The 16,629-nt window shown below is 39.5% G+C and overlaps 1 protein-coding gene, 1 long non-coding RNA gene and 1 other non-coding gene across 4 annotated transcripts; 1 reads left to right on the top strand and 2 right to left on the bottom strand.

Annotated features, from left to right (window-relative positions):
• Positions 1-303: 303 nt before the first annotated feature.
• Positions 304-6,462, top strand: LOC126973044 (uncharacterized). Its single transcript, XR_007731257.1, has 3 exons — positions 304-456; positions 3,598-3,714; positions 6,417-6,462. It is a non-coding gene; the product is annotated as an uncharacterized LOC126973044 (long non-coding RNA).
• On the bottom strand, positions 3,527-16,591 carry LOC126972955 (X-linked retinitis pigmentosa GTPase regulator-like). Of its 2 annotated transcripts, none has more exons than XM_050820051.1 (8): positions 16,505-16,591; positions 12,755-12,880; positions 11,392-11,547; positions 8,937-9,092; positions 6,448-6,600; positions 5,696-6,019; positions 4,207-5,400; positions 3,527-3,694 (listed from the first exon to the last, which is right to left on the bottom strand). In XM_050820051.1, the coding sequence occupies exons 1-8, from the start codon at positions 16,521-16,523 to the stop codon at positions 3,582-3,584; spliced, it is 2,241 nt and encodes a 746-aa protein (XP_050676008.1). In that variant the 5' UTR covers positions 16,524-16,591; the 3' UTR covers positions 3,527-3,581. The 2 variants fall into 2 exon arrangements, with proteins under 2 accessions (XP_050676008.1, XP_050676009.1); XM_050820052.1 differs by having other exon boundaries at positions 4,211-5,400.
• Trnaf-gaa (transfer RNA phenylalanine (anticodon GAA)) lies at positions 14,827-14,900 on the bottom strand. Its single transcript has one exon. It is a non-coding gene; the product is annotated as a tRNA-Phe (tRNA).
• Positions 16,592-16,629: the final 38 nt, after the last annotated feature.

The raw sequence follows: 16,629 nt of genomic DNA, 5'->3' as shown, positions 1-16,629 counted from the left end.
GAAATAAAGCAAAGATATTCTTGATTCTTGTTAATTTATTTTAAAGAAAAAAAAACACGTCGTTCAATTCGTCGTAACAAGACCAACTGGACCAACTGCTCCTTACTTCGTTAGAGTAATACTGTTTTGTGACCAACTGTGTGAACCTCGAATCAATCCAATATAGGCAATGAGGTTCTATATACATAGACAATGTACCTCTATAATGCACGCAATGAAATATGGCACATGCCACAAATGACACCATAATAACCTTCGACAGCTATGTCTATATATTTCTGCGTGTACTCCAGTTTTAAAATTTTTATTAGTCAATAGGCAGCAATGTAAACACTATTTCAGTTTCAGCTGCGTATTTTGAATTTTGAACCCGATTTGGACAGTGACATCAGTGGAGTAGCAGTTAGGTATTTTTTTAAACCCAGACGAAAAAGAGGGTCCTTGTCGCCACAGAATGTAAGTATATGTAGAGACTAAATGACCATAAGTATATTTTATCTACAATAACCTGTAGTTTTGTGTTTTGCCCTGTATTTTCCCCGGGGCATAAAAAGAATAGGGGAGTCCCAGGCCCATGGGTGTCGTAAGAGGCGATTAAGGGCTTTTTAGAAGTGGGAGAGTCACGCAGCCGTCTTTTGACGTCAGCACAATCGGGCCAGACTCGTCCGGGTTAATTACCACACTCGCACAGAATATCGGCGTGAAGTAGCGGCCTAGTGCCGCTATGTTTCGCACAGGTTAGTGTCGAGGACCGGAGGCCATTTCTCATGGGCTGCGTTCAAGCGGCAATTGACGTCGTGCTTGCACAGATCCCCTCCGCTGAAATCGTAGTCTTGGGTGATTTCAACGGGCACAATGCCGAATGGCTTGGATCACGTACCACAGACTACTCAGGGCGATCTGTGCATGATTTTGCATTGGCGTACGATCTGTCCCAATTGGTTGAGTCGCCAACGCGGCTCCCGGATGTGGATAGCCACATGCCGTCCTTATTATATCTTCTGCTGACTACACATCCCGATGGTTACCAGGTCATTGTCGACGCCCCTCTCGGAACGTCCGACCATTGCCTGGTCAGGAGTGTAGTGCCTATCCGACGCCCACGTCGCAGACCACCAGCGACCCGCCGCGTTTGGCACTACAAGTCAGCAGATTGGGATAGGATGCGTTCCTTTTTTGCATCCTACCCTTGGAGCAGGGTTTGTTTCCCTTCGGATGATCCTAGTGCCTGCGCCGTTGCAGTAGCCGATGTGATACTACAGGGCATGGATATTTTTATACCAAGCTCTGAAGTACCGATCGGTGGCAGATCACAGCCCTGGTTCGATGCGTCAGTTAAAGCAGCATCTGCCTGCAAAAAACAGGCGTATTGAACTTGGGTTGCGGCGCTGGGCACAAAGGATCCGAACTGCATAGTTTTTTAAGCGGCAAATCGCCCGTGCAAAGTCAAAACACGTCGTCAAAATCGGCGAGCAGCTTTCCAGTTACCCGACCGAAACACGCAAGTTCTGGTCGTTGTCGAAAGCTGCTCTTGGTAACTTCAGCCAGCCGTCCATGCCGCCGTTGCACATGAGGAATGACATCCTGGCCCATACGGCAAAAGAGAAAGCCGATCTCCTGTGCGCTCTTTTCGCCTCCAACTCGACTCTTGACGACAACGGAAAAACACCGCCGACCATCCCGCGGTGTCAGAGCTCTATGCCTGAAGTACAGTTCAGACAGAAAACTGTTCGGCGAGCTCTGTTTTCGTTGGACGTCAGGAAGTCGAGCGGGCCGGATGGCATTTCTCCAATAGTGCTTAGAACGTGTGCCCCTGAGTTGACGCCGGTGCTAACGCGTTTATTCCGGCACTCTTATTCCAAAGGCGTAGTCCCTGACTCATGGAAGTCAGCCCTTGTCCATCCGATCCAAAAAAAAGTCTCCTTTTTTTTTGGATCGGATGGAAATCAGTTCAGATCCGGCAAACTATAGGCCTATTGTTATTACCTCCCTACTCTCCAAAATCATGGAGAGCATAATTAGCCGTCAGCTCTTGGTATACCTAGAGGGTCACCAGTTGATCAACGACCGACAATACGGGTTTAGCCATGGTCGGTCGGCAGGTGATCTTCTGGTATACCTAACATATAGATGAGCTGCGGCTATGGAAAGCAAGGGGGAAGGCCTGGCAGTTAGCCTGGATATAGCGAAGGCCTTTGATCGTGTATGGCACAAGGCGCTCCTCTCTAAACTTCCATCATTTGGGCTTCTCGAGAGCTTGTGCAAGTGGACCTCCAGCTTCCTCACTGGGCGCAGCATACAGGTCGTTGTCGACGGACATTGCTCGAACCCGAAGCCCGTGAATGCTGGAGTGCCCCTAGGCTGTGTGCTATCTGCTACGCTGTTTCTTCTGGACACCTCAAACATTCATTGCTATGCATATGTTGGACACCTCAGATGACAGCACTGGTGATGCCGTATACACGGGCCATGCACGTCTCTCTCGGGAAATCGTCGACCAGTGCCGAGAGAAACTTGTGTCTTCTATCGAGTCCTCTCTTGAGATGGTCGCGGAATCGGGTAAATTGAAGCTTGTCCAATTTAACCCCCAGAAGACTCAAGTTTGCGCGCTTACCACTAAAAAACCCCATTTGTCGCATCACCGCTCTTCGACAACACTTCCGTAAAAGCCTCGCCTAATATCGGAATACTGGGTCTCGAAATCTCGAGCGATTGCCAATTCCGTGGCTACCTGGAGGGCAAAGCCAAATTGGCTTCAAAGAAACTGGGCGTCATTAATAGAGCACGGCAATATTTCAAGCCGGCCCACATTCTAGCGCTGCACAAAGCGCAGGTCCGGCCACACATGGAGTATTGCTGTCATCTCTGGTCTGGCGCATCCCAGTATCAGCTCGATCCATTTGACCGCGTGCAACGCAGAGCAGCTTGAATTGTCGGGGACCCAGTATTCTGTGAACGGCTGGATCACTTGGCGTTGCGTGGAGACGTCGCTTCATTGTGTGTCTTCTACCGCATTTATCACGGGGAGTGTTCCGAAGAGCTGTTTTACCGTATTCCTGCCGCCGAATTCCACCTTCGCACGACACGTCACAAGTTAGGATATCATCCTCACCATCTGGATGTGTGGCGGTCCTCCACAGTGCGGTTTACAAGGAGCTTTCTTCCACGTGCTACAAAGCTGTGGAATGAACTTCCTTGTGCGGTGTTTCCGGGACGATACGACATGGGTACCTTCAAAAAAAGCGCGTTCACCTTCCTTAAAGGCCGGCAACGCTCCTGTGACTCCTCTGGTGTTGCAAGAGAGTGTGGGCGGCGGTGATCACTTAACAACAGGTGACCTGTACGCTCGTTTGTCCTCCTATTCTATAAAAAAAATAACAATATAAACAGCCATTGCAATTTTACAATACTACCTCCATTTCGAAATGGAGGTAGGAACGGACACAAGAAGGTTAGCGGTCTACTTAAAATTTCGTTACATTACTTCCTCTGGTTATCATGAAATAGTATGAAAATAAGATACAACGAAAAACGATAAAATTTATTATAATTAAAAACTTTTAAAGGGCAAATGAAATTAATCACAAAATGTTGCAGGTTCTTGAGTTGGTTTGGTTCCTGATTTCTGTTTGAACGGTCTCCTCTATTTTGTGAATGGTTTTCTCCGCGCTGTCCATTCCGCTGTTCACGTTCTCTGTTGACAATATGTTTAAGGTATTTTCTAAAATTGAAATTGCAATTTATTTACATTTTTTTCTTAGATCTTGACATGATGACCTGCCGGTTACCAAAAGTTTGTTGAGTACCTACGACTACTGTGTGACCTAAAATCATCTCTATATTCTTAGTGTAAGAATGACTTGACGCTTTTAGTTTGGAATGTTATATTAAACTTTCACCAATAAAAAGATCACGAAAACCACATATTTACGATGACACATTTCAAAATAGAACTAAGTTTAATTCAAGCTAGGAAGGTAGGTATAGTAACCTACCTACTTCATAATATTTAACTTGCTGATAACGGCTTTTTAATTTTATATACATACTATAAAGTAGACAAAATATTAGAAGCTTATTATAAGTATACATATTCAATTTATGGCCTATTCTAGAACTGATATAAAAACACCTGCAAAATTGCATGCTCTTCTATAAGATACCAAAACTATACTAATCAACGTAAGTAAATATAAAAAATCTCACCTACAACAGATTCCTCGATAACTTTTCCTTTGCTCATACAAGAATTTTCTTTGTCTCTAATTGACTGAAACATTCGAGCAAAACGTCCTTTCTCATCATTCTTATTGACCACAACATCTGCGTCTGGATTGGCGGTGCCTTCGTGAGAATCAATGCTATCTTCATTTCTTAAAATTGGCATCACGGCTTGGGTCTTCGTTTTAGCTTGAGGACTGGATTTGTCTGAACCACAAGGGATAGTTTCGTTCTCAGATTGTCCCGCCTCACTCTTTTGACCATCGTCGCTATGTCTACTTATATTTGGACTCATATGAGATATATCAGGAAGTTGTAAAAGATCTTGAATTAATGGTGATTTGGGTGGAGGTGAATGAGATATTTCTGCACTTTTATTTGGAACTTCCAAAACCTTTCTTTTATCACAGCAAGTACCAGGACTTACATTTGCGACTGTTTTCTGTACAAGTGCCTCTATGGCTTCAACTTTTGTAGTTACGGTTTCATTGACGCTTTTAGAAGTTTCCTCTATTTTGTCACTAGTTTTTGCTGTGAATTCTTCAATGTTTTCAATTGCTTCTTCTTTAGCAGTATTTTTTAGGTGTTCTATTGTTTCAATTGCGCTGTCAGCCATTTTATCCGTTTTTTCAGCTATGTCTAACATACCTTTCTCTATCGATGATGATATTTTTAATAAATTGGAATTATTGGCGTTGGCATTATCCGTTACGTCGTGGGGGCTTGTGTTCTCAGGTTCAAGATCGTTTATATTAACGATGTGCGAGCCGCTCACATTAGCTTCTAGTGAATTAATCGAACTTTCATCTTCATTAACATTTTTATTGGTATCTTCAGTTTCGTGACTTCTTGAACCATTTACACTTTTAGGGCTATCATCGGTTTTCATATTTGGTATCTTCTGAAGAGGAGGAAGTTCTGTGATGGAAATTTGTCTATTTTCTTGATTTATTATACTGAAATCGTTGTTGGTGAAGTCTGCGTTGGAGCCTTTAGTTGCTGTGAGCAGAGTGTGGCAGCCGCCGCAAGCCACGTTGTCGACAACAAAGCCATTCATAGCAGTGACCCGCTTTGGCGAGTATTGATTAGGGTCACCCTCACTCGCATTGGCGTCGTCTATTTCCTCCAAACAAAGTTTATTATTCCTCGACTCGCCGCATGTGTAAAGTAATCCATTATCTGAAATTATAAAATACCTGTTAGTATGTATAATGTGGGCCACCGAGGTGAATGATTAATTATCTTTGATTGCATGAAGGGTATAAATACGATTTATAACTGAGCGGCTTTTCATAAGTTTATTTTCAATCAACCATTTATTTGATATGGTTATTCTAGTAACGCGTCGATTTTCGTATTTTTATGATATCACCTGATCAAGGTCAAGTTACAATATTAATCACAAGCTCTATAATAATATATCTCGTGCATCTTTGATAAAATCTTTGGAATCAAAAACCTACTACAAAATTACCTGTTACAAATGCGGTATGCATTGCCCCACAAGCAACCAGTTTTAGTTGGAAGCCATCGAACATCTTATCCATATTGATTTCAGTCGGTTCAGTGACCTTTTCAATATTTTTCGGCATGCCAAGTTGTCCTTGTTCATTGGATCCAAAAGCTAGAATTTTGGTCTCGTCCAGTGACAGCAAGAAGGTGTGATTGGCGCCGCAGCAGGCGCTCTTGATCGGCACATCGAGTGGAAGGACTTGCGGGACGTAAATTATGTTGTTTGTGTTGATGATACCAAGCTTCTGATTTTCGTTCTCACCGGTGACAAAGACTGCTCCTTTTGCTGAAAAAAAAGGAAAAATCCAAATAAACCATCACCTTAATTTTTTTATGTCTAGGGCCAATCGCTATGTTTCAAACCTACGCAGTCTCAGGTCTAAATCTCCATTACAGATACCGATCTATCTCCATACCGATCGATCGATGACATGAAATTTTCATAATTTGTATTCAAAGTATAATAAGAAACTTGCATATTTCTAATATCTATCTTTGAAAAGTCTTCTACTTGTAGTACTGGAAATATGTCTGCGTGGTTTCATTACCTCATCCTTGAAGTTTGTTATCAATGGTTCAGAATAGCTGCCAGAATCCGTTTACTGCATTTTCTCCGTGACAGACCCGAGACTCCTTGCTCGCTCGACTCCTGCCGCTTTACCAACGGGCTTTCGATTTTACAGCTTTTATAAACATACCAAAAGCAGTGAGTACCTGTGATGAAGACCGTGTGATAGTATCCACACTCAACGAAGGCAATCTTCTCCATGAACTTGAGCTCGACGAAGCGCAGTGACGAGCGTGTGTCCTCGCCCAACCCCAGTTGCCCCTCGCTGTTGGAGCCACACACGAAAACGCGGCCCTCGTCTGTCACCGATATAAATTTATTGAATCTATACTTATAATATAAAACTGAATATATTTGTTTTTGACGTTCAATAAGTGATTTTGAATCCTATTTTTAACCGACTTCAAAAAGGAGGAGGTTATCAGTTCGATCGGTATTTTTTTTATGTATGTACACCGATTACTCTGAGATTTCTGTCCCTCACGGGGATCATCATTGAGATTGCTACGTCGACGCTTAAACTCTTTAAACCAATAATTGTAAATAGTGGTACGAGATGGGGCTTCATTAAGAAATGCTAATCGCAGCCTATCATAGCAGCTTTGTTGTTGAGTAAGCCCACAACGAAAGTCATAATAAATCATTGATCGAAATTTTTCTCGCGTTAGGTTCATTTTCACGTGTAACAAGGCTTTTAGATATACCGCCAATTCACAAAAACAAATGACAAATGAATGCAATATACTACATTAGGTTACCAAAGAGTTCTAAAATTGAAATTCAAAAAAGTTTTCATAAGCAATGTTTCTAACTGGCCAGTTCTAAATATTTTCAGTGTTACCCACGTATGGTAAGTGCTTTAGTACAGCTTTTTACGGAAGAGGGGGGCAAACGAGTTAGGGTCACTAGATGACATGTGATCTCTAGTGACTCCAGAGGAGCAAACTTATAAAGCGTCGAACAAACGTACATAATATCAATTCGAGAAATGAAAACACATTGGTACGTGGAGGGCGAGAATCGAACCGGTTCCGTGTTGAGAGGAAGGTGCTACCTATTGCGCTACCAACACAGAGGAGGTGTATCTATGAAGGCTGCCTTTTTTTAGATTGAGATGGCGACAGGAATTTTGTTCCACAGTTTGGTTACAAGTTTTTTTTACCCGTCTACGGCGAAGCAAAAAGGAGGATTATGTCTTTGACCCGTATGTGTATGTTATCATCGGTTTCCTATTAATTTCTAGACTGTTTGCCATAATTTCTCGGGTACTTCCATATACACTTCTAATGACAAAAAATCATTAGAATTTCAATGCAGTCCGCTCCGGGTTCTTGTAAAGCAAAAATTCGAGGCGGCACTGGTATTGCGCTTACCTGCGGGCCTACCATGAACTCTTATTGCGATTCAATTGACAATCTAAAACGAACTGCTATTTCGTATCACGACGTGATTAGAGCTATCTAATTTAGGTTGACGTCAAATCAACTGATTAAATCGCAATGATGTCAATTGAATGTCAAAAATGATATCAACCGAATCGCAAACTGATTTAGTTCGTTCATTCATTCGTACCATGAGGTGTTATTTCAACCCAAACTGCATAGCTTATTTGTCAAAGTGACCGATTCAAAAAAAGTTGCTACTTCCTTAGAGGAAAGTGAATCGTGTTGTTAATAACTTTAAAAAAATAGTGAAAACAAAGAAAAGAAATATTTTATTGATTCAAGATGAGATGAGAATACTTTATTGGACCGTTTTTTGTAAAACAAAATACTGAAAATAAATACCAAAAATGAAAATACTAAAGACGAGGCAGTAAGGGCCGGGGCTATAGCCTGTTCGCAGGAACGAATTAAAAAACATGTACTCTGTGGTCCTGTCAAATCAAACATCAATGGAGGTGCGTTCATAACTTGTTATTTTTACGAAAACGCATAAGCAAACATTTAATTTCAAAGAACTATATTAATTTATATTACTATTATTTAATAAGTATAAAAAAGGGCTTAATGGTTTATGTTTTGACGCAATTGCGCTATTTTAAAATGTATTTTTAGTATTTTCTACACAAAAAAACCGCTAAAATCATATCACTTTATGTTTCGAAACGCAATTTTATTTCGTTCATTCTTCATCGATCCAAACGCTATTCAGTAAAAGGCACACATGGTACGAATTTTAGTGATTCAGTTTAGGTACCTAAACTGAACTGTATCGGATTCGTATCGCTTATTAAAAGTTGATGGTAGGTCCTCTGGGAACATTAAATGAGATGTCTCATAAGCCCAGCAATACTACCAGCTACAGCGTCCTACACATACAAACACACACACACACACACTACTCCTTGGCGGCATAAAAAGACCCTGCTGTGGCTTTTTAGCTGACAACCCGTATTAATATGAGGCAACCCGCATGGGGAGCGGACGAGAAGAAATTCCTTTAGAAGAAAGTTCAATATAAATTATATTTATATTTAGTATATTTTAAATATAAATGTAAATTAAAAATTTATTGTCGTATTGACCGACAGGTATCAACTCAAACAGCTCTTCGTGACACTACCCGGCTGATGCGGCTTCATCACGCCTTTATCTTTCTAACTTAGGTTGTGACTGCCATGATCTAAACTAACCAGTAAGAATGGCCGTGTGGTTACTGCCGGCCGCCACCTGTCGTATTGGCTGGTCTACGTCCAGCTCGACGTACTGTGGCACCGTCTGCTGCTCTGTGTCTCCCGTTCCAAGCTGCCCTTCGTCGTTGCATCCTACGGCGTAGATCGCGTTTGTGTCTGTTGATAATAAGCATTTATTGTTAAAATTGCATATCTGTAGTCAAATTCACACTAGCTGTTTGTTAAATTAACTCTGTTAAATAGGCTTAGAATTAATTAATGAATACAATGTAAGACTAGTCATCAATGATAAGCATATCGAACGAGTACACGAAGCTCGTAATCTTGGGTTGATAATGGATGAATCCCTGACATTTGAGAAGCATGTAAATAAAGTGATTTCCAACAGTTTTTATAGATGAAAAGTTTTGTACCAAATTAGACCATTTATAGAACTACGCATACGTCTTTGTGAGGCTCTTGTTTTATCCAAATTTAACTATACCGATACAGTGTATGGTCCGAGGTTGCTTGGTAGAACAAGAAATTCAATACAAAGAGTACAAAATGCATGTGCTCGCTTTTGCTGGGATATACCGGCCCGACAACACATTTCTCCATACCTCAAAGAAGCAAATATTTTAAATATGGATGCTCGTAGACGACTTCAATTTGTTTAATTAATAACGTATATGCTCATAAATTGTGTGCATAAGTCTGACATTATTAGATATGTCTATTAATAATACATAATGGGATCGAACATTTAGTTTGTATTGTTGCCAATATTTCTAAAACTGCAATTATTTTAATATTTATGTACCTAATTTCTGAACAGTAGTACCAAATTTCATCTTTTAAAAATAAATAAGTTAATGGAACCTTTAATAAAACAAAAAATATTTAAGAATAGTAGTTACTCAATGGGTCACCAAGGGGCTGCTGAAAATCAGCGCTGTGTTGGTATTATACCAACGTAGCATGACGCTGAGTCAGCTCCTTTTAATAACAATAACTGCTACACAGTACTTTTAAATTAAGATAATTCCTATAATATTATACATATACTTGTTTTTTTTTGTCATTTGTATTATTTTTATGTTATTAGAAGTTTGAGTCTCCTTAGGAGACGCCCCGCGACTGTTGTTGCGTAGTCTTTGCGGCCTCCACGGCCCACGTACTATGTCGCTGTAAAAGCCTTCAGGGCCAACAGCAAACAGGAGGTTTTTAGTCGGTACGGGGTGTCCGCTTACGCGGACACTCGAGTCCGACATATTACGCGGGCGTTAATACGTAAATGAATTTTCCTCTTCTCGAAAAAAAAGGGTATTACTTCGTGAATCTATAGGACAAAACATTTGTTGTATTTCATACCTATTATTAACATCGTCTTGCACACCATTATTTTCAATAACAATTATCTCATTGATGATTGCGAAACTCAAGTGTGTATGCATGTAGCAATTGATAGTAAATTTTCAGTTATTTGACCATAAACAATGATGTGTTGACAGCAAAGGTGTGAACGTTTATTAAACTTTAATAAATTTTTAAAATTCCCCCGCTTTCGAACGGGGATGGAACATTGTCATATTTGCCATCCGCGTGATTGAATGCAGTTGTAATTTTACAGATGGTTCTTGTGATGGTGATTTTGAAGTGTCTGTCTGGATCTGACGACACTAAGATGACAGCCTGTCCCATTTCAACTCTCGAGGGTTACAACCTTAGAGTTACAATCATGATTAAAAATTTAATTTGTGTTAACAGTGAGCATAGCGCACACCAAATTATGCGATTGTGCATACCATTTGCATGCGACATATTTCGCAGGCAGATTGGCATAAAAGGCATTTATTTTCTCAAAATTTATTCCTTTAGAATTCTTTTTGATGTCATTTCTAATAACTACTAGATACTACTACCGCTTCGGAAACAAATGGCGCTCTGAGAGAGAAGAAGCGGCGCAAGAAACTCTCCCAGCATTTTGCGCTCTTTTCAATAAAAATATACAATATTGTACAGTCATTTCTATCGCTATAAAATAATCTAGACCCAGGCTGTCCGATCATTTAGATATTCAGCAGTGGAGTAATAAGATTTACGACAGAGCTATTTTTTTATAAAACATTTAAATTTATTTATAGGTAGATAATGCCTAAACAGATTGTATGATTCCGCTGTTTACAAACGGCGTCGTCCGTTTATAAACGCTCGCAGTTATAAAATATGTCGAAGGAAAATGTAAATGGTCCTGTCACTTTATAAAAAGCCACAACGCAACGATGCCACAGCAAATTGAAGTTTACACTCCGTTTCCCGGTAGTCGATAACTGCCGCCCTCTACATACAATGTTGTTCCGACTATTCAATACTGAATGAGTCACCACTCACCGCCGAATAATTGATGTATCCTTTGCCTTCAACTCATCTCCTCTTAAGCTTATCTTCGATGTATTCGTCTAGAGATAGTTACCTGTTACGAACACAGTGTGTGCGCGTCCACAGGCGACGAACAATGTGCGATGAGGCTTCAGCCATTTCACACAACTCGGTCGAATTACTTCATCTTTGTGGCCCAGCCCGAGTTGACCCCACGCGTTTGCTCCAAACACAAACACTCGACCGTTCTCTGAAATAATAAAAACAGTTCCAGACACTTCTGTAATTATAGTCTGTGTTACCATATTACTAAAGTTGCCATAAACGTTGTTTTTGCCTTTCTACAAAACATAATGTATTTGGTATGAGCCACGTAAATGTACCTCTTGCACGCTATATATTCTGCGTGATATAATGACCGCCTAGTCGTGCCGTAAATGGAAAAAAAATATATTTAACAGAGAAAAATCATTCATGCTTTAAAAAAAATTGTCATCAGTGACAAACCCTGAGTATATTGTTTTGAATATGAAAGAAAAAACCAATCGGTGGAATGTAAACTCTTTCCCTGTGAATATTTTCCTACGAAAGCGAAAAAAATTCAAAGAATTGATACAAAAATGGTTGCATCTTTTGCATCAAACTGGAATATTACGAACAATAACGTTTGCAAACCAAAGCTCGAAAAAGTCCTCAAACGAATGAGTTTTTGAAGGCCCTTAATATAGAACGAAGTGTCTAGTTGTCGTAGAAGTAGACGAATAAAATTAATTAGTTGTGCGATTATCGCATCACGTGCGCGTGTTTGTGTGTGTGAGTAAGTATGGATGTATATGTATGTATGTAAACCTCCTATAAGTTTTGAACGGCTCGACCGATTTCGTTGCCAATGGCGCCATTCGAAAGGGCTTGACCAAACTTGGATTTTGACTACAATTTGAACCGGTAGACTTTAAGAAATCTCCATAAAAACTAAGGTTTTCGTAAACCAAGTTTATTTATGGGTGTTTTTTTTTGTAATAACTTTTAAACTGATTTACCGATCAATTCCAAAAACTAATCAGCTCTAAACGTCAAAATACCACGTCGATCTGTGACCAATCCGGTCAAAATCGCTTGATTCGTTCGAGAGTTATCGTTGACGAAAGAAAACCGAAAGTTTTTTTTGTTCGTTTGATCAATTGTAACTCAAAGATTCTTCAAAAATTGAGTCGAATGCCACCAATCAAGAAAAAAAAATTCATTCAAAAGTTATTGCCGTTTGAAAATTCAAAGTGTTTTATTAAACTTTTACCAGACTTATGAGCTCAAAAACATAGAACAACTCTGTGAGCTCGAAGAACCCAAAATCTTCTTAAGCACAACTTAAAGGAATTAGCTAGAAGTTGCAGGGATGACCTTTAGGGTCAACTGTTTTCCTATTTTTTTATGTTAGATTAATACTAATAATAGTTTACGGCATATGACAGCGCTGTGCTCATCTCCGCACGAGATGGCGACGATGGGATCGTTCTTGATGAAGAAGTGGCTCGGCTCGTTGTCAGCAAAGTGTGACTTGCCGAAAGTAAACACCGCGCCGGTCTCTGAAAACAAAAATACTTGTCATTAACATTTAGCTTTCACAGGCATCTGTGAACACGATAAGAACTTAAAAATTCATTAACACTTCATATTTCCTAGATTATAGATTCATGCGGCTAACTTTTGGTTCCTTCTTCACAAAACAAAAAAGTAGAATACGATATGCACGATATTTAGATCGCAACGCATATGCATGCCAACATTAACAAAAGATTAAGTGATACTAAGATGGTTTGCAGTCATCCAGTCAAGCCGGCTCCACATACTATTACTCCACAAACGAGGGCGAACGAAAGAGTGTGTATGTAAGATAGTCTTACCATATACTAGAGTATAGATAAAAAAAGCGTGCGAGAGAAGAACATTTCTAAGTCTCTAGAAAAGCGAATCTATTGTTATGTAACCGATTTGGTTTGACAAGTCGTACACTGTCAGCTACACTTGGCACTAGTTAATGCACACATTGACAATCCGTCTGTCAGGTCGTCTAAACGCTAGTATATTCAGTCTAGTATCTATGGTATGTACGATTAAACAAGAATTATTATTAAACAAGAATATCTACGAGATGTACGATTGAAAGATACTAGAGACTTATCGCTTGCTGCTGTTGTTTGTTATCTGGGCAGCACGGGGATCTTATAAACAGAAACTGGTACGTAGGTATTGGGGCTCCTAACATACTTTGTACTGTGACTTTGTGTGTGTTATTTTTATTCATTGTGGTATATATTTGAATTAATGTATAAAAACAAAAAAAATACGAGTAAGTTCTTGAATAATTTTACTAAACTGGAAATTTGTCCTTAAATTTGCCGTTTTAAATATTGTAACATTGTCTGTATATTCTTTATTAAATAGTAATCTTTATAACATCAATTAAGTAGCATTTTAAACCGTGTACAATATTCGGCAGCACAATTATTCTGTTTCGAACCCTCAATGACGTCATAGCACTTAAAGCGTTTCCTCTCTACGTAAGCCACCGAAAATCTTGATAATACAACGGCTAATATTATTTTTACAAAGGCTACCAAGAAAATTTATGGTAATAACCTTCTGGAAAATGTGATGACGAGAGTGTTTTATTAGTTTGACGTAAATTCGGTTTTAAGAACTCTTAAGAAAACATGAGCAATTCCAGAGTAATCAAGTGAACGTTACTGGCCCTTAGATGAGAGTTAACGCCATTTTTTGAGGTATATATTTAAGGCCATATTGTAATCACGTGTGAAAGGCCCACGTTAGGTTTTCAATACACTGGCCTTCAAAAGTAAGTATCACACTTTTAAAATTGGGATAACGTTTTAAGTTCACAAGATATACTTTCGAAATAAAAAGGACTCCCAAGAGAATTTAATTTTGTACATAAAAACTTTATAGTCGGTAACCTTCTTTTAAGAATTGGCTGAAAAAAAACTTCAAAAACAAAACCATTCCTTTTTCAAAGTGGACGTTTCCGATTATTTTATTTTATTAATTCCGATTATTAGTTTCCGTATTACAATTTTACCATTCACATCTTTCTTTCTGTTTTAAATTTTTTTCAAGATCGATGGGTCTTGTTTTAAAAATTTATGCTAAAAAGCACATAACATTTATTTATCATACCTCTTTCAGTTGAAGAATGTGCTAGGATCATGGCTTTTCTGGAACTAGGCATCAGTATGCGTCACACTGCAAGAATGGTAGGTGTGACGGTACGAACGGTCCAGAAGGTAAAGCGAAGGTACGAAGAGACTGGACACCATCTGAGGAGACCTTGTAATGGCAGACCCAGGTGTACCAGTGTACCGAGAAGATCGTTATATTATTTCCACTGTGTTAAGAAATCGCCACCAAAATGCAGTTGAAGTCCAGCATCAGCTACTTCAGACCCGGAGGGACTACACTATAAACCTCGCTTCTAGGATTAATACACAAATAAAATTTGAAAAACAAAATTATATGAACGATGCGGGATTCGAACCCACGACCCCCGGCGTTTCGTGCCGGTGCTCTAACCAACTGAGCTAACCGTTCGAGTACCGCCTCGTTATAAAATTCTGTTTGATTTGTTCAACTCTCAGGTTGTGGCTTCATCTACACTTCCAATTTGCTAGTCACTTTGTGTTAGTGTGCGTGCATTGTTCAAAATAGACGTAAACTGTCATTCTTTTTCGTAGACGTTTTCACAGGTATCTATCGAGTATAACGGCCGTTCCCAATATACTATCTACAGATAGAGATAAATTACTACCTTCTACTGTCAGTAATTAGCTGGCAATAATCTGAAGTTGTCCCAATATACCCGATAAGTTATTCTTTTCGCCTTATATTGGAACGCGTGAATTGCAATTTCCATACAAACTTCTATCGCTGGTAAGCTATCCCATTGGTACAGATAATGTGAGTTATCGTCGATTTATTGGGATTGTTTGGATTGATTTATTGTTTATTGGGACAGAAAAGTCAACGATAGTTACGATTTTTACTGAATAATGCATAAACATTTCTGGTTCACGACGGAAAAGCTGTGATCCTGTGCAAAGAAGCCTCCAACTGGGAGACATAGCAGGAACACAATGAACCCGGTACATAAGTACCAAGGCACTATGAACATAGCACACGTAACTTCCGACTGACCTTGCCTTTCACCCTTTTAGATGTCTGGAGATTAGCGACGGTGTAGCCTTTGTTTACTAGCAATTAAAAGCCTTAGCTTCAATCAAGGTTTACAGCTATTAATTGCCTACATGCCGTAGAGAAAGTTGAAAATGTTGAATTTTCTTAAGCTTTCAACATCACAACAATAATTAGCCGCCTGTATGATCAAGCGACCATCATCATCATCAGCCGGAAAACGTCCACTGCTGGACAAAGGCCTCCCCCAAAGATTTCCACGACGATCGGTCCTGCGCTGCCCTCATCCAACGTATTTCGGCGATCTTGACCAGATCATCGGTCCATCTTCTGGGGGGCCCACCAACACTGCGTCTTCCGGTACGTGGTCGCCATTCGAAGACTTTACTGTCCCAACGGCTATCTGTCCGTTGAACTATGTGCCCTGCCCACTGCCACTATGAAGCGACCCCATTTGTATAAAACAACTGTAACCTTCATTTTTCAGAATGAACACTCAGCCCTCCATTATACAATTGATAACTTATCAACCTGAAAACGCCACTAATTCTTACAAGAAATGTCCTGTTCGAATATTTTTTGTTCAGCAAAATCGCGTAGAATTCGACAGTTTTCGTAAGAAGTTTATTCATTAAGTTGAACTCAAATCGTGTATTATTTTAAAGCTAGGTAGGTATAATAATAAATTACCAGTCCCAAGAATAATAAATACTCACAAACTTATAAAAAACCCTTTTTGTTTTCATGTACAATAAACTGCAGGTATTTCATTTAACTAATGCTGTTAATTTTTTACTTAAGTCTACATTTTTTGTCTCTGTTCTGTGATTATCTATAAGCAATTATTAGGTTTTGTTAATATCGATTATTCATTACATACTTATTGTAATATAATATGTACGTACATACAATATTGTTTTAATGGATATCAAACGTTATTAGCGTGGATTCTACGAATCAAATCCTAATAAACAGAAAAAGTCAATTTCAAAAATAGAATGTACCTGGAATGTCGTCAATCATGGCGTTAATGTTTTACTTATAATGTTGGCATCACGGATCGACTGGCTCGGTGCGGCCGCGGGTCGAACACTGACTACTGACCGCTGGCTACTTCCACCCTCAACAT

This window comes from Leptidea sinapis, chromosome 28 (genome assembly GCF_905404315.1).
Source record: "Leptidea sinapis chromosome 28, ilLepSina1.1, whole genome shotgun sequence".
Taxonomy (NCBI): domain Eukaryota; kingdom Metazoa; phylum Arthropoda; class Insecta; order Lepidoptera; family Pieridae; genus Leptidea; species Leptidea sinapis.
Note: the sequence above shows the minus strand (reverse complement) of the source record. Positions and strands in the feature narration are given on the sequence as shown.